This window comes from Mizuhopecten yessoensis, unplaced genomic scaffold (genome assembly GCF_002113885.1).
Source record: "Mizuhopecten yessoensis strain PY_sf001 unplaced genomic scaffold, ASM211388v2 scaffold7763, whole genome shotgun sequence".
In the NCBI taxonomy this organism is placed as follows: Eukaryota; Metazoa; Mollusca; class Bivalvia; order Pectinida; family Pectinidae; genus Mizuhopecten; species Mizuhopecten yessoensis.
The window spans coordinates 502,130-523,204 of NW_018407210.1; the positions used below are offsets into that span (position 1 = coordinate 502,130).

Here is a 21,075-nt window from a genome sequence, read left to right on the forward strand (position 1 = left end):
ATTTGAGAAGGAAAATGACATTGACCTACTTACAAGATCACAGGGAAAAATATGTCAAGCAACTTCTGAAGAAGAATCAAAAAGCATAGAATTTTTTAATAATATTTTGCTGGTAGTTTCAACAGATGGAGCCAACAAAGTTTGCGAGGGAAATATTTTTAGTGCAATATAATATTTAATGAGAATATTTTGCTATGACTGCTTAAATATTCAGGTGAGCGATACAGGCCCTCTTGGGCCTCTTGTTTCAAAACTCACTCCTTTTTACACAATCCTATTACCTTAAGAGATGTTAAAATGTCTTATGTTCTTGTTACCAAATTTGGTCTGAAGTTACCTATATGTCAGTTTCATGTAACAAAAGAAACAGGTGAGTGATACAGGCCATCTGGGCCTCTTGTTTTACAGAAAGCAGGAGGGGGGGGGGAAAGGAATTGTTTTGCACTTTATCTTTTACAAGTATGTAATACAGAGAGTTTTTACTACTGTAACCTAAAGTTTTGAGCAAAAGCAGTATGGAAGTATTTAGACTAGTTGCATCACTGTTATAAATAGACACGTAGATTGCATCAGTGCTGTTAAGGGATGTAGATTTCCAGCCATGAATTTTTGATGTAACTGGAATGTATCTGTATTGATCACAGGAAATGTTGTACCGATCCTGTCCCAGCCAGCCCATATCCTGTTAAGGGTAAACAATGACAAGGCCTTCAATTATTTATCAAATCAACCAATATGTCTGTGTATATATGATAAATAGATTTTGCTGTGCAGCACTTTAAATGTATGTTATCAGTGATCTGTGTCAAAATCAACAAGCGATTATATATACAAGCGATCGTTTTTATCAAAACAAATAAATAAGTCTGTAAATCATTGCAGGTTCATACATGTATTTCTTACAAGTTTATTCTGGGTATGAAGATAACTATTGGGTATACCTTAGATACTCCCTAAAATGTACTTAAATATGCCTCCTTTCCCTGGGTGAGCTTGCCTGCAGCTTCCTGACAATTATCCCCCTAAAATGTACTTAAATGTGCCTCCTTTACCTGGGTAAGCTTGCCTGCAGCTTCCTGACAATTATGTATGGAACCTTTTATGAAACTTCACAAAAGTATTGCTGACATCAATCTCTGGAGCCCAGTGGATAGTTGTCAAGGTCAAAGTCAATGGCATAGCTGCAGAATCATTACATGATGATAGAAAAATGAAAAAATGTACATTACTTTTTCTTTTGGGCTCCTGATTAAAATTTCAATAAAACTTTATAAGACTTTGCACAAGTATTGCAGACATCAATTTCTAAAGATCAGTCAACTTGTAAAGGCCATATGTTTCAAGACAACATCAGGATCATGACTTTAGAATCTATGAAAATTGAAAATTCACACAATTGTTTCTAATGTTTCTCTTGAGATTTGTTGAAGGTCAAGGCCTTGCATTCAAGGTAAAAAATTGAGAATAGTTATATGGAGATGAGTAAATTAGGTATATGGCTAGTCTGTAGGGTCTCTTCATAAAATCTAACACAAGTATTCCTGATATCAATCAATCAAAACTGACCATTTGAAGGTTGAAGTCATATTTTCAAGGTCAAGGTCACAGCTACTTAATCTTCACTTAATGGAAAAACTTGGCTTGTCCACACAATCCTGACTCAAGTTTTCGACCAAGTTCGATGAAACTTCACACAAGTATTCTTGATATCTATTTCAAGACTGCTTAAAGATCAATGTCATATATTCTAGGTTAGTTAAAGTTAGCAGAGTCTAACCAAGATGATGGAAAATTTTCAACTGATTTTCCTGAAACTCATTCCATATTTCTTAACATCATTGCCCGCACTGCTTGTTTGCACAAATATATACAAGCTCACGATCACTATCAGACAAGATTAAGCATATATGTACATCATACTATACAATAGGACATACTGATGTCTGCAAGCCTTTCATGTCCTATTTGTTATGCTCTTGTTACTTTTTGCAAATCTAGCATCCTTAATTCTCAGATATATGATGTGACGATATTGGTCAAATTTTCATAAAAAACATTGTCTATATCAAATCTGCAAAAAAATCATAAACAATATTAATTTGTCAATAATTCACTCACTCATATACAAAATATATTGACGAAATGATTTGACAGTGTAAACAATATGTTACTCGATGTTAAAAGAAGTTCTATAAATTCTTAATTTCCTAAATTCGTCAATAATTCACTCCTTTTACATACAAAATATATTGATGAAATGATTTGACAATGTTAACAATGTACTTCTGTATGTATAGAAGTTCTCCGGTTACTGACAATGTTAACAATGTACTTCTGTATGTATAGAAGTTCTCCGGTTACTGACAATGTTAACAATGTACTTCTGTATGTATAGAAGTTCTCCGGTTACTGACAATGTTAACAATGTACTTCTGTATGTATAGAAGTTCTCCGGTTACTGACAATGTTAACAATGTACTTCTGTATGTATAGAAGTTCTCCGGTTACTGACAATGTTAACAATGTACTTCTGTATGTATAGAAGTTCTCCGGTTACTGACAATGTTAACAATGTACTTCTGTATGTATAGAAGTTCTCCGGTTACTGACAATGTTAACAATGTACTTCTGTATGTATAGAAGTTCTCCGGTTACTGACAATGTTAACAATGTACTTCTGTATGTATAGAAGTTCTCCGGTTACTGACAATGTTAACAATGTACTTCTGTATGTATAGAAGTTCTCCGGTTACTGACAATGTTAACAATGTACTTCTGTATGTATAGAAGTTCTCCGGTTACTGACAATGTTAACAATGTACTTCTGTATGTATAGAAGTTCTCCGGTTACTGACAATGTTAACAATGTACTTCTGTATGTATAGAAGTTCTCCGGTTACTGACAATGTTAACAATGTACTTCTGTATGTATAGAAGTTCTCCGGTTACTGACAATGTTAACAATGTACTTCTGTATGTATAGAAGTTCTCCGGTTACTGACAATGTTAACAATGTACTTCTGTATGTATAGAAGTTCTCCGGTTACTGACAATGTTAACAATGTAGTTCTGTATGTATAGAAGTTCTCTGGTTACTGATCGCTCGTGTTACAGGACACATATTATGCCATGGTAATAATAGCCTATGACAACGGTCTGTACATCATATCGTAATCAATAAGAAGCCGGTATGGTCACGGGACTGTTTGTTGTGATGATGGTGATGAGTCATTGTGTTTGACAGAATGCGGGCAGCCTCAGTCTGGGGCAGCCTCAGTCTCGTATACACTGTACTGTTAAAGTATCGGCTGTGTCTGTGTGTCGGTTAATACCGGTCCACGATGTGGACACTATATCCTCTGTGGCATCAGGACTAGATCAGGTAGATCTTGATCAGGATCATTCTCAACCTGAAATTGAATGCAATAAACAAATTAAAAAGTACAAAAACTTCCAAGGAATGGTCATCTTTTATCCAGACTAATGAAGTTCAAAACAACTTTCAACATGAATGCAGGAAAAAACAATTAAAACATTATTTAAAGTTGTCAGATCAGCAGTATAAATCACATGCAAATTCAATTTCAGTTCCTAATCATTCCAAACGTTTAAATTGTAAAAACGTGTTTGAGTTACCCAGAGACGACCTCATTTATAGTGCAAATGACTAAAACTCAATTAACCAACTTGTTTTTTTCAGTGATTACTCAAATGCACTTTTAGAACCAAAACCCATGTCATTTTCAACGAGGTGACTGGGAAACTCCACAATCACTCTTATCCTGAAACATTATCCAAACATTCATTTGTTCAAGAAATGGAAGATAATGAAAGCAGTTAATGTCACTAGCAGATGACAATACCACAAGACAACTTGTCAATTTGGAGGTTAGGCCACACCTCATTTAGATCAATTGACCGAATTCCTGTTGGGTGTAAAATAGATGTGAAAGCAAAACTAGGTTAAGAGCTAGTGCTAATCAATATTTGAGTATCTTGACACCAGTATAGCGTCCTCCTTAACATCATATAGACTGTAATACAGATCAAAACGCCTGCAAATAGCACTCTTTTCAACCTCATCAGCAGTTTTTTATGGAAACTGCTGACAGAAGTCTGTATAAGATCAGTGATTGTACCGATATTTGAGATTGTTTGGCCAGTTATTACTGGAGGCTAATAAAACCTTTTTCAGGTTTGTAGGATAGAGGGAAGACAAAAATTGTTTTACTTGAATTGGGTTTTTTTTTACTTTGTTTCTTACAGTCTGTTCAAATCACTTCTATTTGCATGAAGTTGCTAAACATGGTTTTGTGTCCATTCTTGATATGAGCTCCAAGACAGCACTCAAATGGTAAACAGGATATTTTCTGACCCATCTAAAATTACCTTTAATATGATCACTTCTACTTGCAGACTAATAATAATTTGTATGAAAATTTCACTCGTGTGGTAATTAATTTAAAGAGGTACAAATTTGATCATTTGGGTTTCTGGGAGAAAAATCAGTCATGTATATTATTGAAAGTTGCCTATCCCTAGACTCCTCAACCTGTACCAGGTATTAAAGTGTTGTTTACCTCCAAGGTATAACCTGGATTACTCTGTACTAGTCACCTGTCTCACTCGAGCTATAGTGACAGTAAAACCAAAAATAAGGCAAGTTCCTACATTGGGACAGGGTTATGTGTAAGGGAGGTAACTCCAACACAAATCACATGTATCATGTTTCAAGTAGCACATATCCTTAAACCTGTGTGAAAACATTTTAGTTGAACATGTATTCCAGGAATTCTTGTAATCAAATGCAAAAAATATGTAGCATTCAGAATATTACTGAGAAAATAACGTTCTTCTTAACACGACGTGACAGTGTGTGGTTGTGAACTGCTAGGTTAGTAAAGGCTGATTATAAACACACATATAAAATGAAATTACATTTTGTATACCATACAGTTAGAAATTACATATAGATGTAAATCAAACTGACAGACTTCCACTCGGTCCTGTTAATGGTTCAAGACACCTCTCTGTGGAGGATGTCTGCCTTCATTATTTAGTCCGCTTTCAGCAAGAAATACATTTCCTGGAGAATTTATATAACTTGAGAGTTGATTGTTATCACAACACTTTTCCTCTGTAGACGTGTATTGTGCTTGCATGTCGACATGCAATGAATACATTAATATGCATTAGTGCTTTGTAAACACTTCCCGCCATTCTAATTCTGTACATTTACGACAAATACTGCACAGACATCCTAACTTCCCATTCAGCATTCTTTTTAAAAAGATCTTTCATGTTGGTGATAATCATGTAACAGCTGTAATCTTACCAGACAGTAATGAGCAAAATAGATAAAATTATATCATACATGAAATCACAGGTATATGTATATTTTATTTTTAAAGTACAGGTCAACATGGTGTACTATACAGAGAATATCTATAGAAAGTAATTATCTAAAAAGTAAGTGAATCACACAGATAAGGTGAAATGTTTTTGGTAGAATTTTAATCTTATACAGTGGTATTTATGTACAGTGGTCAATATGTGGTTTATAAGAATGTTAAGTCTGTAATGTAAAAATGTTACTTGGTTAGAAAGGTTGACTTTGTGGTTGAATCTCATGTTTAGTTTATTGTGAAAATTACCCTGTATTCATTAATGACTGTTTGCATATGTAAAACAAACTAAAAACACAAGTGTGTGGTCTTGCATATATATAACGTAACATAATGATGATAACAGCACAAGTTTTACAATCCCATGATATCCCAGGCTAAGGATCATTGTGGGCACCAGTGTGTTCACAATGTGCGTGATCTGTTATTGTTCAGCTGTGGGGTAGTCAGATGTGCTTTAGATCCTTTCAGTTATTTAGACGAAAATCAGAATTCAATTTCCATGTTTTATGCATGCATATAAAACTGTTACATAAATGAACAAGATAGACAGACAGACAGACAGACAGACAGAAGAAAGGGCAGATATTATAGATATAAATATGTATATATTGATTTATCAGGTTATCCTCCAAATTTGTTTACCTAAACTGAAGTAGACTAATCTTATTTATCTTAAAGATAAATATAGAGTCAATGACTTAACCATACAAATCAATACCAGACGACAAAATGTATTTGTTTACATGCTATAAAGACATGAAGTATTATAGCCGAATGTTGTTTGGTGTAGCAGCTACTTACAGGCCTGGCCAGTGTTGTGTGGTTTATAGTTTTTTTTTACCTCCAAGTCCTAATGGGCTTATGATCACCAGTAAGCATGTCTGGTCGTTGTCAAGTTGAGACAGGGGTGAGGAATTCATTTAATGTCCATGTCAAAATGTTTATTCATGGATTTACAGTTGGTGTATAAATAATTTTGTGTCATTTGATACAAATATTACCATCCTTTTACATGTACATGCAAGAACCAATAAAAAACAACTTGTAAAAAGAAATAAGAAACAACCTTGACCAAATAAACAGATCCCATACAGTTTTTGATTTAAAGATATTTTATTGCCATAATGGAACTGGATTGGGCACAAGTTATACAACTTATATAAAGCCCTTTCCATACAGTTGTGCCCCAATAGTTAGAAGTGCAAACAAGTCAATACTCTACAATCTGTTTACAGTACTTTATACACACTTTCTCCAAAGGTCTAATGTCAGTCTTCAATATGAAATACTTACAGTTATAATAACTCTTTGCATACACCTTACCTATCAAAACAACTTTTTATTGACATTACTATTAAGAGAGTTATTGCCCTTGACTTACTTCCAACATAGTCTTTCCAGTCTATATCCCCAGTAAATTAAAATTGTATGATGCCTAACAAAGTTTTGTCCAGTTTTGTCCAGTCTATACCATCAGTAAATTTAAATTGTATGATAACTAACAAAGTTTTGTCCAGTTTTGCCCAGTCTATACCACCAGTAAATTTAAATTGTATGGTGCCTAACAAAGTTTTGTCCAGTTTTGTCCATTCTATACCACCAGTAAATTTAAATTGTATGATACCTAACAAAGTTTTGTCCAGTTTTGTCCAGTCTATCCCACCAGTAAATTTAAATTGTATGATAACTAACAAAGTTTTGTCCAGTTTTGCCCAGTCTATACCACCAGTAAATTTAAATTGTATAGTGCCTAACAAAGTTTTGTCCAATTTTGTCCAGTCTATCACCAGTAAATTTAAATTGTATGATGCCTAACAAAGTTTTGTCAGTTTTGTCCAGTCTATACCACCAGTAAATTTAACTTGTATGTCGCCTAACAAAGTTTTGTCCAGTCTATACCACCAGTAAATTTAACTTGTATGTCGCCTAACAAAGTTTTGTCCAGTCTATACCACCAGTAAATTTAAATTGGATGATAACTAACAAAGTTTTGTCCAGTTTTGTCCAGTCTATACCACCAGTAAATTTAAATTGTATGGTGCCTAACAAAGTTTTGTCCAATTTTGTCCAGTCTACCACCAGTAAATTTAAATTGTATGATGCCTAACAAAGTTTTGTCCAGTCTATCAACAGTAAATTTAAATTGTATGATGCCTAACAAAGTTTTGTCCAGTTTTGTCCAGTCTATACCACCAGTAAATTTAAATTGTATGATAACTAACAAAGTTTTGTCCAGTTTTGTCCAATCTATACCACCAGTATATTTAAATTGTATGATAACTAACAAAGTTTTGTCCAGTTTTGTCCAGTCTATACCACCAGTAAATTTAACTTGTATGTCGCCTAACAAAGTTTTGTCCAGTCTATACCACCAGTAAATTTAAATTGTATGATGCCTAACAAAGTTTTGTCCAGTTTTAAATTTAAATTACCTTATATGTTAATGCATGTCCTCCATATTCAAATACATGTAGTATCAAGTCATAACTGGGATTGAATAATTACTTCGCATATTATACCCTGAAATATATTCTCTTCAAATGTTAAACTGAACATGGTTGGCATCTACTTTTGTATATTGTTTTAACTGATTCCTGTACTCTCCATATTTACTACTACCCACAAACGTAAAAACTCAAGTCTAGTCTTTTATGAAAAAACCTTCGCGAAATAATCAGTTTCTAGCAGCATCATTGTGGCGTAGCATGAAACAAATATTTACATTCATCAGACTAGCGCCATCAATGTGGTGTCCATTGTAAATTATTGAACACCATACTCTATACATCATTTCAATTTTAACATTATATCTATAGTCAGCAAAACTTACCTAGATATTAGTACTAGATATATTTGTACAAAGTTACATTTTTTGGATTTTAAAGGTCTTGTTTGAATAATTTTTCCAGCTTATTACCTTAGTTAATTAATTATGTATACATGTCTCACACTGTCCCTGTTCTGTCAGTCTGAAATAGTGCAACCTTTCAACAATTTCTCAAAAGTGCTGGGTCGGCTGTTTATTTTAAGCAACCGGAAAATGTATGTCACATGCACTAAGCAGCATCGATTTTCCAGTTTGCAGGTAAATGATATTTTCTGCTGACAGTCAGTTTGGGTGACAGGCATCTAGCTAAACTCTATTCTCAATTTTCCACTGCATTAAAAGCAATTTAAAGTGCTGCATAATCCTGATGGAAACTATTAGTCAATTTGGAGCTAAGAGAGGTGTTTCCCTACTACATAATTACTAAATGTCTTAATATATACAGTTTTCTTGTCCCTGCCATTTAATGGGTTGATTAGTGGGGGGGAGCAATGCAGTACATTCTTCAAGCTTATGGTATATAAAAGTCTGATTATGTGCCCAATTAGTTATACAGACCCCATGTTATTAACTGTTTTCGAAACTCTGTAGAAGGATTGTCTCTTCCCTAATAACCTAAATCTTAATTAGCAAAAAGACTCCAAAAAGAAGGATAAAGGGCCATAACTCTGTAAATAAAGAGGCCAAATACCCAATTTCAGCATGCCACATTCTGCTTTCCCAAAAGTTTTGGCCCCAAGGTTTCAGCCCTTTATTAATACCAAAAGTTGGTCGAAACACAATTTCCTTGCATTTTGAGCCTATGTTCACCAAATTCATTATACTTTTATATATCAGGAAGATGGAGTGTTGCATACTAAATTGGGTATGTCACCCAACAATGTACAGAGATATAGGCATAAGGGCAATCCCTGCACAAAAGTAAGAAAATGGTAAACCCAATAATGTATCACCTTGTCATATTTCAACATGACTAAAATGAAAAATAAAGTTCCTTCTGTTTTCATATTTCAACACATACCAAGAAATAAATGCTCTTTCTTTTATAATATGTAATTTGAAACAGATGTGTTGTTTCTCCTTTTTATATTTCATATTGTTTTTACAAGGATGCTTCAGAAAGGTTCCAAGTACAGGAACTGTATTGTTCTGCAACAAATGTACTCTTGTTTAGTTTCAAAATAGTCCATGGAGAAATGTTCTGATTGTGTTTTGTTGTGTTCAATAAAGATAAAACATTTTTTCCTTATTTGTGAAATAGCTAGTTTACTTTAATTGTCAAACAGCAAGGGATCTGACTAACATTGTGTACAGTGTAAGATCCAGGGGCTGAATTGTGGAAGTCTAGTCAGCCCTCTGTAATACCCTACCTACATAAGAATGTATCGAGGGATCTATTCATGTAATGAAAATTTACTATTCAGTCATTTTGTTTTTTTAAATTTCTTAACATTCCTTACATTCTGGAATTAGTTCAAAAAGTGAAATTTACATGATGGTAAATGTTTCTGCACTGTAATTTGATACTGTTTTTAAGAAAGTTAATAAATTGTACACGACACTGGCATGGTATTCTGCTGAACTTGTTTACCATCCAGTGGTCGGTGAACTGTGACAGAGTTCACCTGCATATGGTTAGTGTAGAAGAGTACAGCCATATGCTACAGGCCAGCCCTAACATGACTGTGGGGCCTCAGAGAGGGTACTTTTAAACATTCTTTTTAAATCATTAAATTAAAAAAAAGAAAAATCTTTTAATTATTTTTTCTTGTTTATCATATTTTTGGGCAAGTCTTCCAGTAGCTGGGTTGAGGACATATAAAAACATTGTTGAGATACTGATCTTGGACATGAGTTGGATATAAAAATAAAATTGAGCTCCTCTAATGCTAGCAAAGAGGTCACATACATGTATATACCTAGAGGCTATTTTAAATTAACAGTTTTGATTGGTGAAGATGTGTGTTAATGGATTTTGACACGTAACTACATAATGTACATGGTGTATATTTGACACTGTTTACTATAAATTACATTGTGGATTACTATTTGTGTTCCTTTTTATGCAAAATCATAAGAAATTTAAATAAATTCTCTTCTGAAGTAGATTGTTTAATGTAGAGAAAGTTTCAGCACCTGACCTGACACCTGACCTGACACCAGACCTGACACCTGTATTATGTCAGGCAAGCTTAAGTAGTTAGGCCACACAGTTAGGGCAGAGCAAGAGCAGAACAGATTTATAAACATATTTTAGTATAAATTTATCCAGACAACATTATTTTGACATTTTGTTTTCGGTGATCTAGTACTTTAAACATATTTACTAGACAGTCTTTACTGTAAGAATACTTGTTTTAGAGCACATTACATTATAGCGTGTCTTATTACCTATTACTTGTTTTAGAGCACATTACATTATAGTGTGTCTTATTACCTATTACTTGTTTTACAGCACGTACATTACATTATAGCGTGTCTTATTACCTATTACTTGTTTTAGAGCACACTACATTATAGTGTGTCTTATTACCTATTACTTGTTTTACAGCACGTACATTACATTATAGCGTGTCTTATTACCTATTACTTGTTTTAGAGCACACTACATTATAGTGTGTCTTATTACCTATTACTTGGTTTAGAGCACATTACATTATAGCATGTCTTATTACCTATTACTTGTTTTACAGCAAGTACATTACATTATAGCGTGTCTTATTACCTATTACTTGTTTTAGAGCACATTACATTTTAGTGTGTCTTATTACCTATTACTTGTTTTACAGCACATTACATTATAGCATGTCTTATTACCTATTACTTGTTTTACAGCACATTACATTATAGTGTGTCTTATTACCTATTACTTGTTTTAGAGCACATTACATTATAGCATGTCTTATTACCTATTACTTGTTTTACAGCACATTACATTATAGCATGTCTTATTACCTATTACTTGTTTTACAGCACGTACATTACATTATAGCGTGTCTTATTACCTATTACTTGTTTTACAGCACATTACATTATAGCTTGTCTTATTACCTATTACTTGTTTTACAGCACATTACATTATAGCGTGTATTAATACCTATTACTTGTTAGGGCCCAATATCGGAGATACGGGTGCCCTACAGTAATCACTCTGTCTGTCTGTCTGTCTGTCTGTCTGTCCGTCCACAAATTTTGTTCCTGGCTGATAACTTTGGTATTTATTGACCTATGTACATGAAACTTGGTCAAGATGTTCAGTTCACAAAATACACATTGAGGTAAAAAGTCAAGGTCAAAGGTCAAAGTCATTAGGTTCAAAGGTCAAGGTCAAATTTTACATATTTTCACTGATGAACATTTTGTTATGACATGATGAAGCAAAGTTGATGAGAATTCAACAATGAGTCAACTGACCAAAGGTCAAGGTCATAGGGTCAGTGGTCAAGGTCAATTTTTTGTAGCTTTTCACGGGTGAACATTTCACTTTGACATTATGAAGCAAAGTTGTTTGGAATTAAACAAAGAGACACACTGAGATAAAAAAAATACACATTGAGGTAAAAAGTTGAGGTCAAAGGTCAAGGTAATTAGATTCAAAGGTCAAGGTCAATTTTTGCATCTACACCTGTATTCACTGATGAACATTTTGTTGTGACATGATGAAGCAAAGTTGATCAGAATTAAACAAACAAGGAGTCAAATGACCAAAGGTCAAGGTCATTGGGTCAAAGGTCAATGTTAAATTTTGTATCTTTTCACTGGTGAACATTTAGCTATGACACTTTGAAGGAATGTTGCTCGGAATTAAACAAGGAGTCAATTGACCAAAGGTCAAGGTCACTGGGTCAAAGGTAAAGGTTAAATTTTGTACCTTTTCCCTGATGAACATTTTGTTATGGGCCAAGGGGACTCAATTTTGTATAAGCAGTGGGTATGACCCCCCTAGGGGTGGTTGCTCTGTTTGAAGTTTGTTCTCACTATATCTCAAGTACTGTATGGATCTTTCTGAAATTTCATATGTACTTACAGCACCTACTTCATACCAATTATTTTAAACATATTCAGGTGAGCGATACAGGCCCTCTGGGCCTCTTGTTCTGTTTAGATAGCTTTGTTGTCTGGGGTATCATTTAGTTACCAAGGAGTATAAGCTTGGCAAATTGAAATAAAACTTATTGTAGTATAATATCAGTATTAAGCAAACTTGTTGGGAAAACCTACTTGAAGAACTTGATCAGTGGATGGTGACTTTGTTCTCTATATTCCAAAACAAACTCTGAAAAAAGTAGAGTTGTACATCTCAACACAATTCATTGAAAATAGTTTTTGTCCTTACATAAGTTATAATAATAGATACTTAGTTGTGTTATTTATTGCTCCAGACAACTTACACAATGGCAATATAAATGTGTGTCACCTCCCAGGAGGTGACTTATCGTACATGTATATAAATAAACAGTATGTAATGCTCTGTGGTAAACAAGTGTGTATTGTTTGTGTTGTGATCTTATTGTAGAAAGTCTAGTTAGTATATAAGAAGGAAGTTTAAGCTGATTTCCTCTGCTTATTGGTAGGAACAGACTTTCAGTTTCATTTGCTTTTTGATTCTTTAAAAATAGTTTGCATTAATACATTCTACTGTTGGAATTCTGAAGTTTGAATTGTGTTGTAAACATAACAACATGGTTGTATTACATTCAGCAAGAGGAGGTATTGGGTTCAATTGCTGACAAACGTTCATTAATCAATTTCACCTGAATTCACGCTGATAAAGAACACATTGGTTTCCAATACTGGCGTGGTGCCAAACTCTAAGGGAGGTAACTTAGTGCTCCTTGTTATTTGTTTATTTGTAGATCGTTCTGTGCTTTTTGTTCCATACCATATATAAAGCGTACTGTTTGACCATGAACACAGGTATATATTTACAAAGACACTTTGTGAAGATTTATTGAAAAGACTTTGTAAGTCTCTCAATACATGTTAATGTGTATGGCGATATACACTGTACATATACGGTGCTACACCTGTTACACATAACAGGAAAATGTCAAGTTTAGAAAATCTAGTGGAGGGCCTGGGGATGAATAAACAGATATCCGTATAATAGTCATTGTGGATACTGTTTTCTTGAAAATGGATTGCATTCCTTGCAGGCTTCAGATTTCTGTTTAGGTATTAGCTATATAAATGATAAAAAGTCATGGTGATTTTGTAGATTGGGACCCCAAACTTATAGTGGCCATAATTACAAAAACAAAATTGTCACTAATTACCTCAAAATCAGAGCATATTACTTTTGAACAATGCTTGAATATGTTAAGTCATATCTTATTTCAGATCTGGGCATCATTTCCGTCAACTGCAGGATGACCTAGACTAATTTCTGATCATATAGACTTAGTTATAAAAAAAGTCACGTAAATAGGTTTCAAATAGTCTTCTTATGGAAGCATCAACTCAGAGTTCACTTATAAATTAGGGAAGCATCAACTCAGAGTTCACTTAGGGAAGCATCAACTCAGAGTCCACTTAGGGAAACATCAACTCAGAGTTCACTTAGGGGTGCATCAACTCAGAGTTCACTTAGGGAAGCATCAACTCAGAGTTCACTTGGGGAAGCATCAACTCAGAGTTCACTTAGGGGTTCATCAACTCAGAGTTCACTTAGGGAAGCATCACCTCAGAGTTCACTTAGGGAAACATCAACTCAGATATCACTTAGGGAAACATCAACTCAGAGTTCACTTAGGGGTGCATCAACTCAGAGTTCACTTAGGGAAGCAGCAACTCAGAGTTCACTTAGGGAAGCATCAGCTCAGAGTTCACTTAGGGAAACATCAACTCTGAGTTCACTTAGGGAAGCATCAACTCAGAGTTCACTTTGGGAAGCATCAACTCAGAGTTCACTTATTAGGGAAGCATCAACTCAGAGTTCACTTTGGGAAACATCAACTCAGAGTTCACTTAGGGAAGCATCAACTCAGAGTTCACTTAGGGAAGCATCAACTCAGAGTCCACTTAGGGAGTTCATAAATTATGTAAGGAAATGTATCTTCATAAATATTGTAATCTATTAGGAATAATAGAAACTACAGGAAGTTGAAGATTCAACGTATCAGGAATGTTGTTAACCCTCCTGGTGATGTGAACATTTGTCCCAATACAAAATTTCATGTAATTAATTTTCTGCCATTTTAGCTTAACCGATTCACAGTTGTTGTAACATAGATACTAATTGTTATTATGTTAATAGTTCAACAATCTTGTATGTATATGATACTTTAATTAATGGAAACGTTGATGTTTTCTGATGTTTCCTTGTTCAGGAGGCTCCACCCTGTGTAATACACATGTTCTTCTTGTCTTATTTTCGTGTCATCATTTCCTTGTTGCATATCAGACATTTCAATACTGTAGTATAAATAATATTTAGTGATGGTGTCAACAACCTGATGTTGAAACATATTGCTGGGAAGAAAGATGGTTCTCACAATGAGCACTCATACTGCTACTCTCTTATGATGAATATTTTTGAAGGGAGACAACTGTCATTCAGATCGAAATTGATGTGAATTAGAGATATATCAGAAAAAAACAGTGATGTAATCTTTTTATTTTCTATTTGCACTCTTTGCATAAAACTTCAAAACGATTAATTGGCATGCTTAAATTTCATAAAAAAAATCATAATAGTTCTAACACCTCTCCTGTAAGAAAATCTGGCTCGGGACACCCAATATTCCTGTTAGACCACCAGGGTATAATCTGGCTCGGGACACCCGATATTCCTGTAAGACCAACAGAATAAAATCTGGCTCGAGACACCGAATATTCCTGTAAGAACAACCGAATAAAATCTGGCTCGAGATGCCCAACATTCCTGTAAGACCACCAGGGTATAATCTGGCTCGGGACACCCAACATTCCTGTAAGACCACCAGGCTATAATCTGGCTCGGGACACCCAAATTCCAATAGTTCACCAAGGTATAGTCTGGCTCGGGACACCCAACATTCCTGTAAGACCACCAGGCTATAATCTGGCTCGAGACACCCAACATTCCTGTAAGACCACCAGGGTAAAATCTAGCTTGAGACACCCAACATCCCTGTAAGACCATCAGGGTAAAATCTGGCTTGAGACACCCAACATCCCTGTAAGACCACCAGGGCAACATCTGGCTTGAGACACCCAACATTCCTGTAAGACCACCAGGGCAACATCTGGCTTGAGACACCCAACATTCCTGTAAGACCACCAGGGTAAAATCTAGCTTGAGACACCTAACATCCCTGTAAGACCATCAGGGTAAAATCTGGCTTGAGACACCCAACATCCCTGTAAGACCACCAGGGCAACATCTGGCTTGAGACACCCAACATTCCTGTAAGACCACCAGGGCAACATCTGGCTTGAGACACCCAACATTCCTGTAAGACCACCAGGGTAAAATCTAGCTTGAGACACCTAACATCCCTGTAAGACCATCAGGGTATAATCTAGCTTGAGACACCCAACATCCCTGTAAGACCACCAGGGCAACATCTGGCTTGAGACACCCAACATTCCTGTAAGACCACCAGGGTATAATCTAGCTTGAGACATCCAACATTCCTGTAAGACCACTTCGGTGTAACCCTTTGTGGAAAGACTATCCTTCTTGCAAAAACCTCAACAGCACAAAACTATAAACCACTTCAGCAAAACCAGGCTTTATACACAATTTCTTCATAATTCCTAACAGACTGGAAAAGACACATCAATATACTAAAACAATAACTCTACTGGTGTCTTTATCAGATACACTTATTTATGTTTATTTCTCAGATCATAAAATGTCTAAATTTGGTGGATACAGTTACTAACATGTTCCCAGATACTAAGTTGATATCTGAATTCATCAAAATATTTTAATAATAAGCAGTCCAACAATGTTATAATAATATCATAGTTGATATCTTATTCTCTTTCATTTCAGATCACCTTCAGAAGGAAGAAGAGTTCGTAGCTGGAAGTCCACCTCAAGACGAATTCATCAGCGACACCTTTCAAGAAAATGACGTCAATGATGACGATCTCCGAAAGGAGATGCAACTGCTAGGTGTTGATGAGATAAAAGCAGACAAAAATGACCAAGAAGAAGGTCAGTCAAATTGTCCTTTGTTGTAAACAGTTAATCATGTTAATAATGAACCCCAAGCGTCAGTAATACTTGGTTGTATGTTTTTAATTCGCTTGCTATATAAAGGCACCATTTGTTTAGCTCACTTGGCAAGTGAGCTTTTAATATTTTTGTCTAAAGGGGGTATTTTATGTCTGTAGTCTAATGACTTCAGGGCCAAGGGGGTATTTCATGTCTGTAGTCTATTGACTTCAGGGTCAAGGGGATATTTCATATCTGTAGTCTGTTGACTTCAGGGCCATGGGGGTATTTCATGTCTGTAGTCTATTCAGGACCAAGGGGATATTTCATGTCTGTAGTCTATTCAGGACCAAGGGGGTATTTCATATCTGTAGTCTGTTGACTTCAGGGCCAAGGGGGTATTTCATGTCTGTAGTCTATTCAGGACCAAGGGATATTTCATGTCTGTAGTCTATTCTGGGCAAAGGGGGTATTTCATGTCTGTAGTGTATTGACTTCAGGGCCTAGGGGGTATTTCATGTCTGTAGTCTATTCATGGCAAAGGGGGGATTTCATGTCTGTAGTCTATTGACTTCAGGGCGAAGGGGGTATTTCATGTCTGTAGTCTATTTAGCGCCAAGGGGGTATTTCATGTCTGTAGTCTATTGACTTCAGGGTCAAGGGGATATTTCATATCTGTAGTCTGTTGACTTCAGGACCAAGGGGGTATTTCATGTCTGTAGTCTATTCAGGGCAAAGGTGGTATTTCATGTCTGTAGTCTATTCAGGGCTAGTGGGATATTTCATGTCTGTAGTCTATTCTGGGCAAAGGGGGTATTTCATGTCTGTAGTCTATTGAATTAAGGGCCAAGGGGGTATTTCATGTCTGTAGTCTATTCAGGGCAAAGGGGGTATTTCATGTCTGTAGTCTATTGAATTAAGGGCCAAGGGGGTATTTCATGTCTGTAGGCTATTCGGGTCAAAGGGGGTATTTCATGTCTGTAGTCTATTGACTTCAGGGCGAAGGGGGTATTTCATGTCTGTAGTCTCTTCAGGGCCAAGGGGGTATTTCATATCTGTAGTCTGTTGACTTCAGGGCCAAGGGGGTATTTCATGTATGTAGTCTATTGACTTCAGGGCTAAGGTGTTTTGTTTATGCCTTACACACGTTTGCTAGTTTTATCTAAATTTAATTTTATTAAGTTGTCACATTCAGTTATTTGATGATTTCTGTGGAATTTTGTATATTTAAAAATAGTTTTGTATGACCTGTGATATATTGTTGTTTCTGATTTATGTTATTTGATTAAGACATCTTACATGTAATTCATTTCCAATTGTACATTCGCCTGACAATGATAAGAAAGATATGGTTTCCACTTGTGTATAGACTGGTTACAGCAAAGTGTCGTCAGTGTTTGAAACTACCTCAGATACTTGACTGATTTAAATAAGATCCCAGTCAGTGTCAGCTGACTGATTTAAATTAGACCCCAGTCAGTGTCAGCTGGACTGATTTAAATTAGACCTCCAGTCAGTGTCAGCTGACAGATTTAAATAAGATACAAGTCACTGTATTACTGGGAAGATTATGCAATCCTGTAGGAAGTGGTCACATGGGAAGTAATCACAGGGGTACTCGATACCAGGAGAGGAAGCTGCACTAAAACGGCCTGATCATATTTCATGTTACATATCAAAACAACATGCTTTTAAAGTGTAACCTAATCTCTGTAGATCAGGGTAACCTTGACACTTTATTTTTAGTTGGATTACTGCCATACAATGTCAACCCACCTGGGTTTTATTAAAAATAAACTGAAACATATTATATGAGAGTTAAAAAGCCTTGTTGTTGTGGTGAAGTCTGTATATGTACAGTATTAACTTCTGTGATGAAAGGCATCCATTGTCTCATGTAAATCATCCTTAGGTACAGGTTTCCATTACTATTTATTGTTTACATGAATGTTCAGGTTATCCAATTATCATCTTTGCAAAATACGGCCCTCTGATTAGGATCAGTAATTTGTACATTCATGAGATTACTATGAATTAGTTTATAATGAAATATTCTAATATTGGCTAAAATCCAAAAGAATAATGTACATATACAAAATTTCAAGAAAAAAATCCTTTCAACTCTTCTGGACTTTAGTTAGCATGTTTTGAATACATGTGCATGATTAACTTAGGACTGTTTTTTTTGGTATTTTTAAAGGTATTTTTACAATTATTTTCTTTGTTTGGTTGTTTAGAAACATGCTTCAGTCAATTAGTGTTTATACCTGAGTGTATAGAATGGGTACATATACCAGTGCCAAGGTGAGATTTAATGTAAAACAAGGCCTAGTTCATGTTAACATTGTCAGACTGATTAAAGAATCTGATTGAAAACAGATTGCTATTTAGAACAACCCTTGGTTTAAAGGCTTCTTGCAGTGTCCCACTTTTAGTCTGAGGTTTATTACATTGATGAAAATGCTGGAAATCCCAGAGGCCCCTCGATCCCCAAATAAAATTTTAAAACATTTCAAACCTCCTGACAGCAGAGACATGACCAGGGATCTAGCTGAGGTCACACTAAGCACTTTTTAGCACAGAGGCATGAGAGAAACTTCTGATTAATATAAGCTATTGTATAATAACAAAACATTATTTTAAAAATGTCTTTATCAGACAGAGCAGTGTTTAGAATTACATTGCCATTATGTTGTATGTGAAGAGTTTATTGAATATAAATGATGAAGTTCCTATGATAATGGTCTAAGTTAGATGTGTGACTTGGTAAAATTTAGCCGAGCGTAATCCGTCACATAAAAGTAAATTTGTAAATGTATTATGCTAACTACCATGATATTAATGGTAAAGATACTTCTGTAGGTGAAAGTGTTGGTGAGGATTGGGAAATTCAGCTTTTGGAGGAACTTATGCAAGAAGATTAAACAACTGCTGACATTTTCAATAAACCTTTAAGAGAGTTGGTAAGCCCTTCACAAAACTTACGAGGGTGAATCTACTGCTGGTATTATCATTGCAAAACTTACGAGGGTGAATCTACTGCTGGTATTATCATTACAAAACTTACGAGGGTGAATCTACTGCTGGTATTATCATTACAAAACTTACGAGGGTGAATCTACTGCTGGAATTAACATTGCAAGACAGTGGACTATCATTAGTCTAGTAACAGGGGTTTAAAAAAATAGTTTCAACAATAAAAAATAAGGACTAAAATGCCATGATTGTTTTCAGATTAAAAAGATACTTCATTTTAGGATGTATGCTACCTTAAAGAGACATGAACCTCCTTTGTCGAAGAGTTCTACACAAAAATGTTTTTGGCGATGATCTGGCTAATTGATTAACATTGTTTGAACAGTCCACACAAGTACATTTGTACCACTAAGTGCAAACTGAATTATACAATAATGCTTATTCAAAAATGATTAAGAAATATATAACTCTCAAAACAAGTGTATAAGGTAGCATATAATATTCTTTACTGTATTTCTGTTCCTTAATATCAATACAAAGATGAAGTTTTCTGAATGATCTCAGTTGAGATGAGTGATATTCCACTGTTGTGACATCCAATATGTATACAGCTTCTTTACTGCAGCCTTTATCAAAGTCTTATCGCCTTTGTTATACAAACAACCTGACAACCTTGCAGTGTAAGTGTTACAGAATGGAACGAATGGAGCCCGATCTTGTCAGTGATACTTTGATTGAGGGAGAAAATTTTACTTAATGTTTAACTTGATTCCATACTTGTAAGGTTGAACTCAAGTGTAGAAGACAGTAGCCATTCTTTTTGGTTCTATTTTCTGTTCTGTTTTGTGCATGCATCATCAACCTTTGATATCAAGTTGGACGACTCATGTGACTTTCTAAACAAGGGAAGTCACTCTCGGTGAATATCACATATCGGTAAGATTTTGAGGGAAAACATATCTGGGTATAGTGGTGCTTGTCTTTTTGGTTCCAGCTTGCTGAGTGTCATTTGTCAAATACATTTTCTTGTTTTAACTCAAGTTACATTTATGACAACATCATGAGTTGGCATTTTCATTTTCATCCTCAGAAATTCCTTCATTCTTTTACTCTTTTATAAATCTATTCTTTCTCGCGTTGGACTTTCATCCAAATAACTAATTAAGCATTTTATGGTTTCGAGCCAAAAATAGTGCTTGGTTTCTGCTCAGATAAAATTGAAAACTATAAGAGATTTGAGGTGGTGTATTTTAGCCCACCGTCATCAGATGATTGGCTATTCAAATTGTGTTCTGCTGGAAAGGGGTTTCGCTATATGCTCTCCTCTCTCCATCCCAAGAATATGTCATAGCGAAAATTGAAGGCACAGGGCTAGCTATTTGATAAGTCTCAAGTTAAAAATCCGGGCCAATCACTATACAGAGGAGTGACACCTGACTTCAAAGCCAGTTTACTGTTATGCTAACAGGAGATTTGTATGATGTACACCAAACGTGTTTACTTCGTTTCATCCACAAGGAGGCACACACTGTGATATATCATCCTAGATACTCCAGGGGCTATGCTCACTTATGCTCTCTGCACCCCTGGAATATATCAAGACAAAATTGAAGGATCAGTATACCCCTCCCTCTCCTCTAGGTTGCTTAGAACTCTTTTTGGCAATTAAAAGTGATGCAGGGGTACCCTATACCTTCATTTTGTAAATTCCACATATA

General features: G+C 35.3%; 1 protein-coding gene across 4 annotated transcripts in view; it reads left to right on the top strand.

Annotated features, from left to right (window-relative positions):
* LOC110454315 (synapse-associated protein 1-like) overlaps window positions 1–21,075 on the top strand; it is an 89,681-nt gene that overhangs the window by 30,287 nt on the left and 38,319 nt on the right. For 3 of the 4 annotated variants that reach the window (XM_021503758.1, XM_021503759.1, XM_021503760.1), the window contains one exon: window positions 16,217–16,381. In XM_021503758.1, the coding sequence (XP_021359433.1) occupies window positions 16,217–16,381 (165 nt within the window). Of the gene's footprint in view, window positions 1–16,216; window positions 16,382–19,243; window positions 19,345–21,075 lie in introns of all 4 variants that reach the window. The other variant, XM_021503761.1, reaches the window with a different exon arrangement.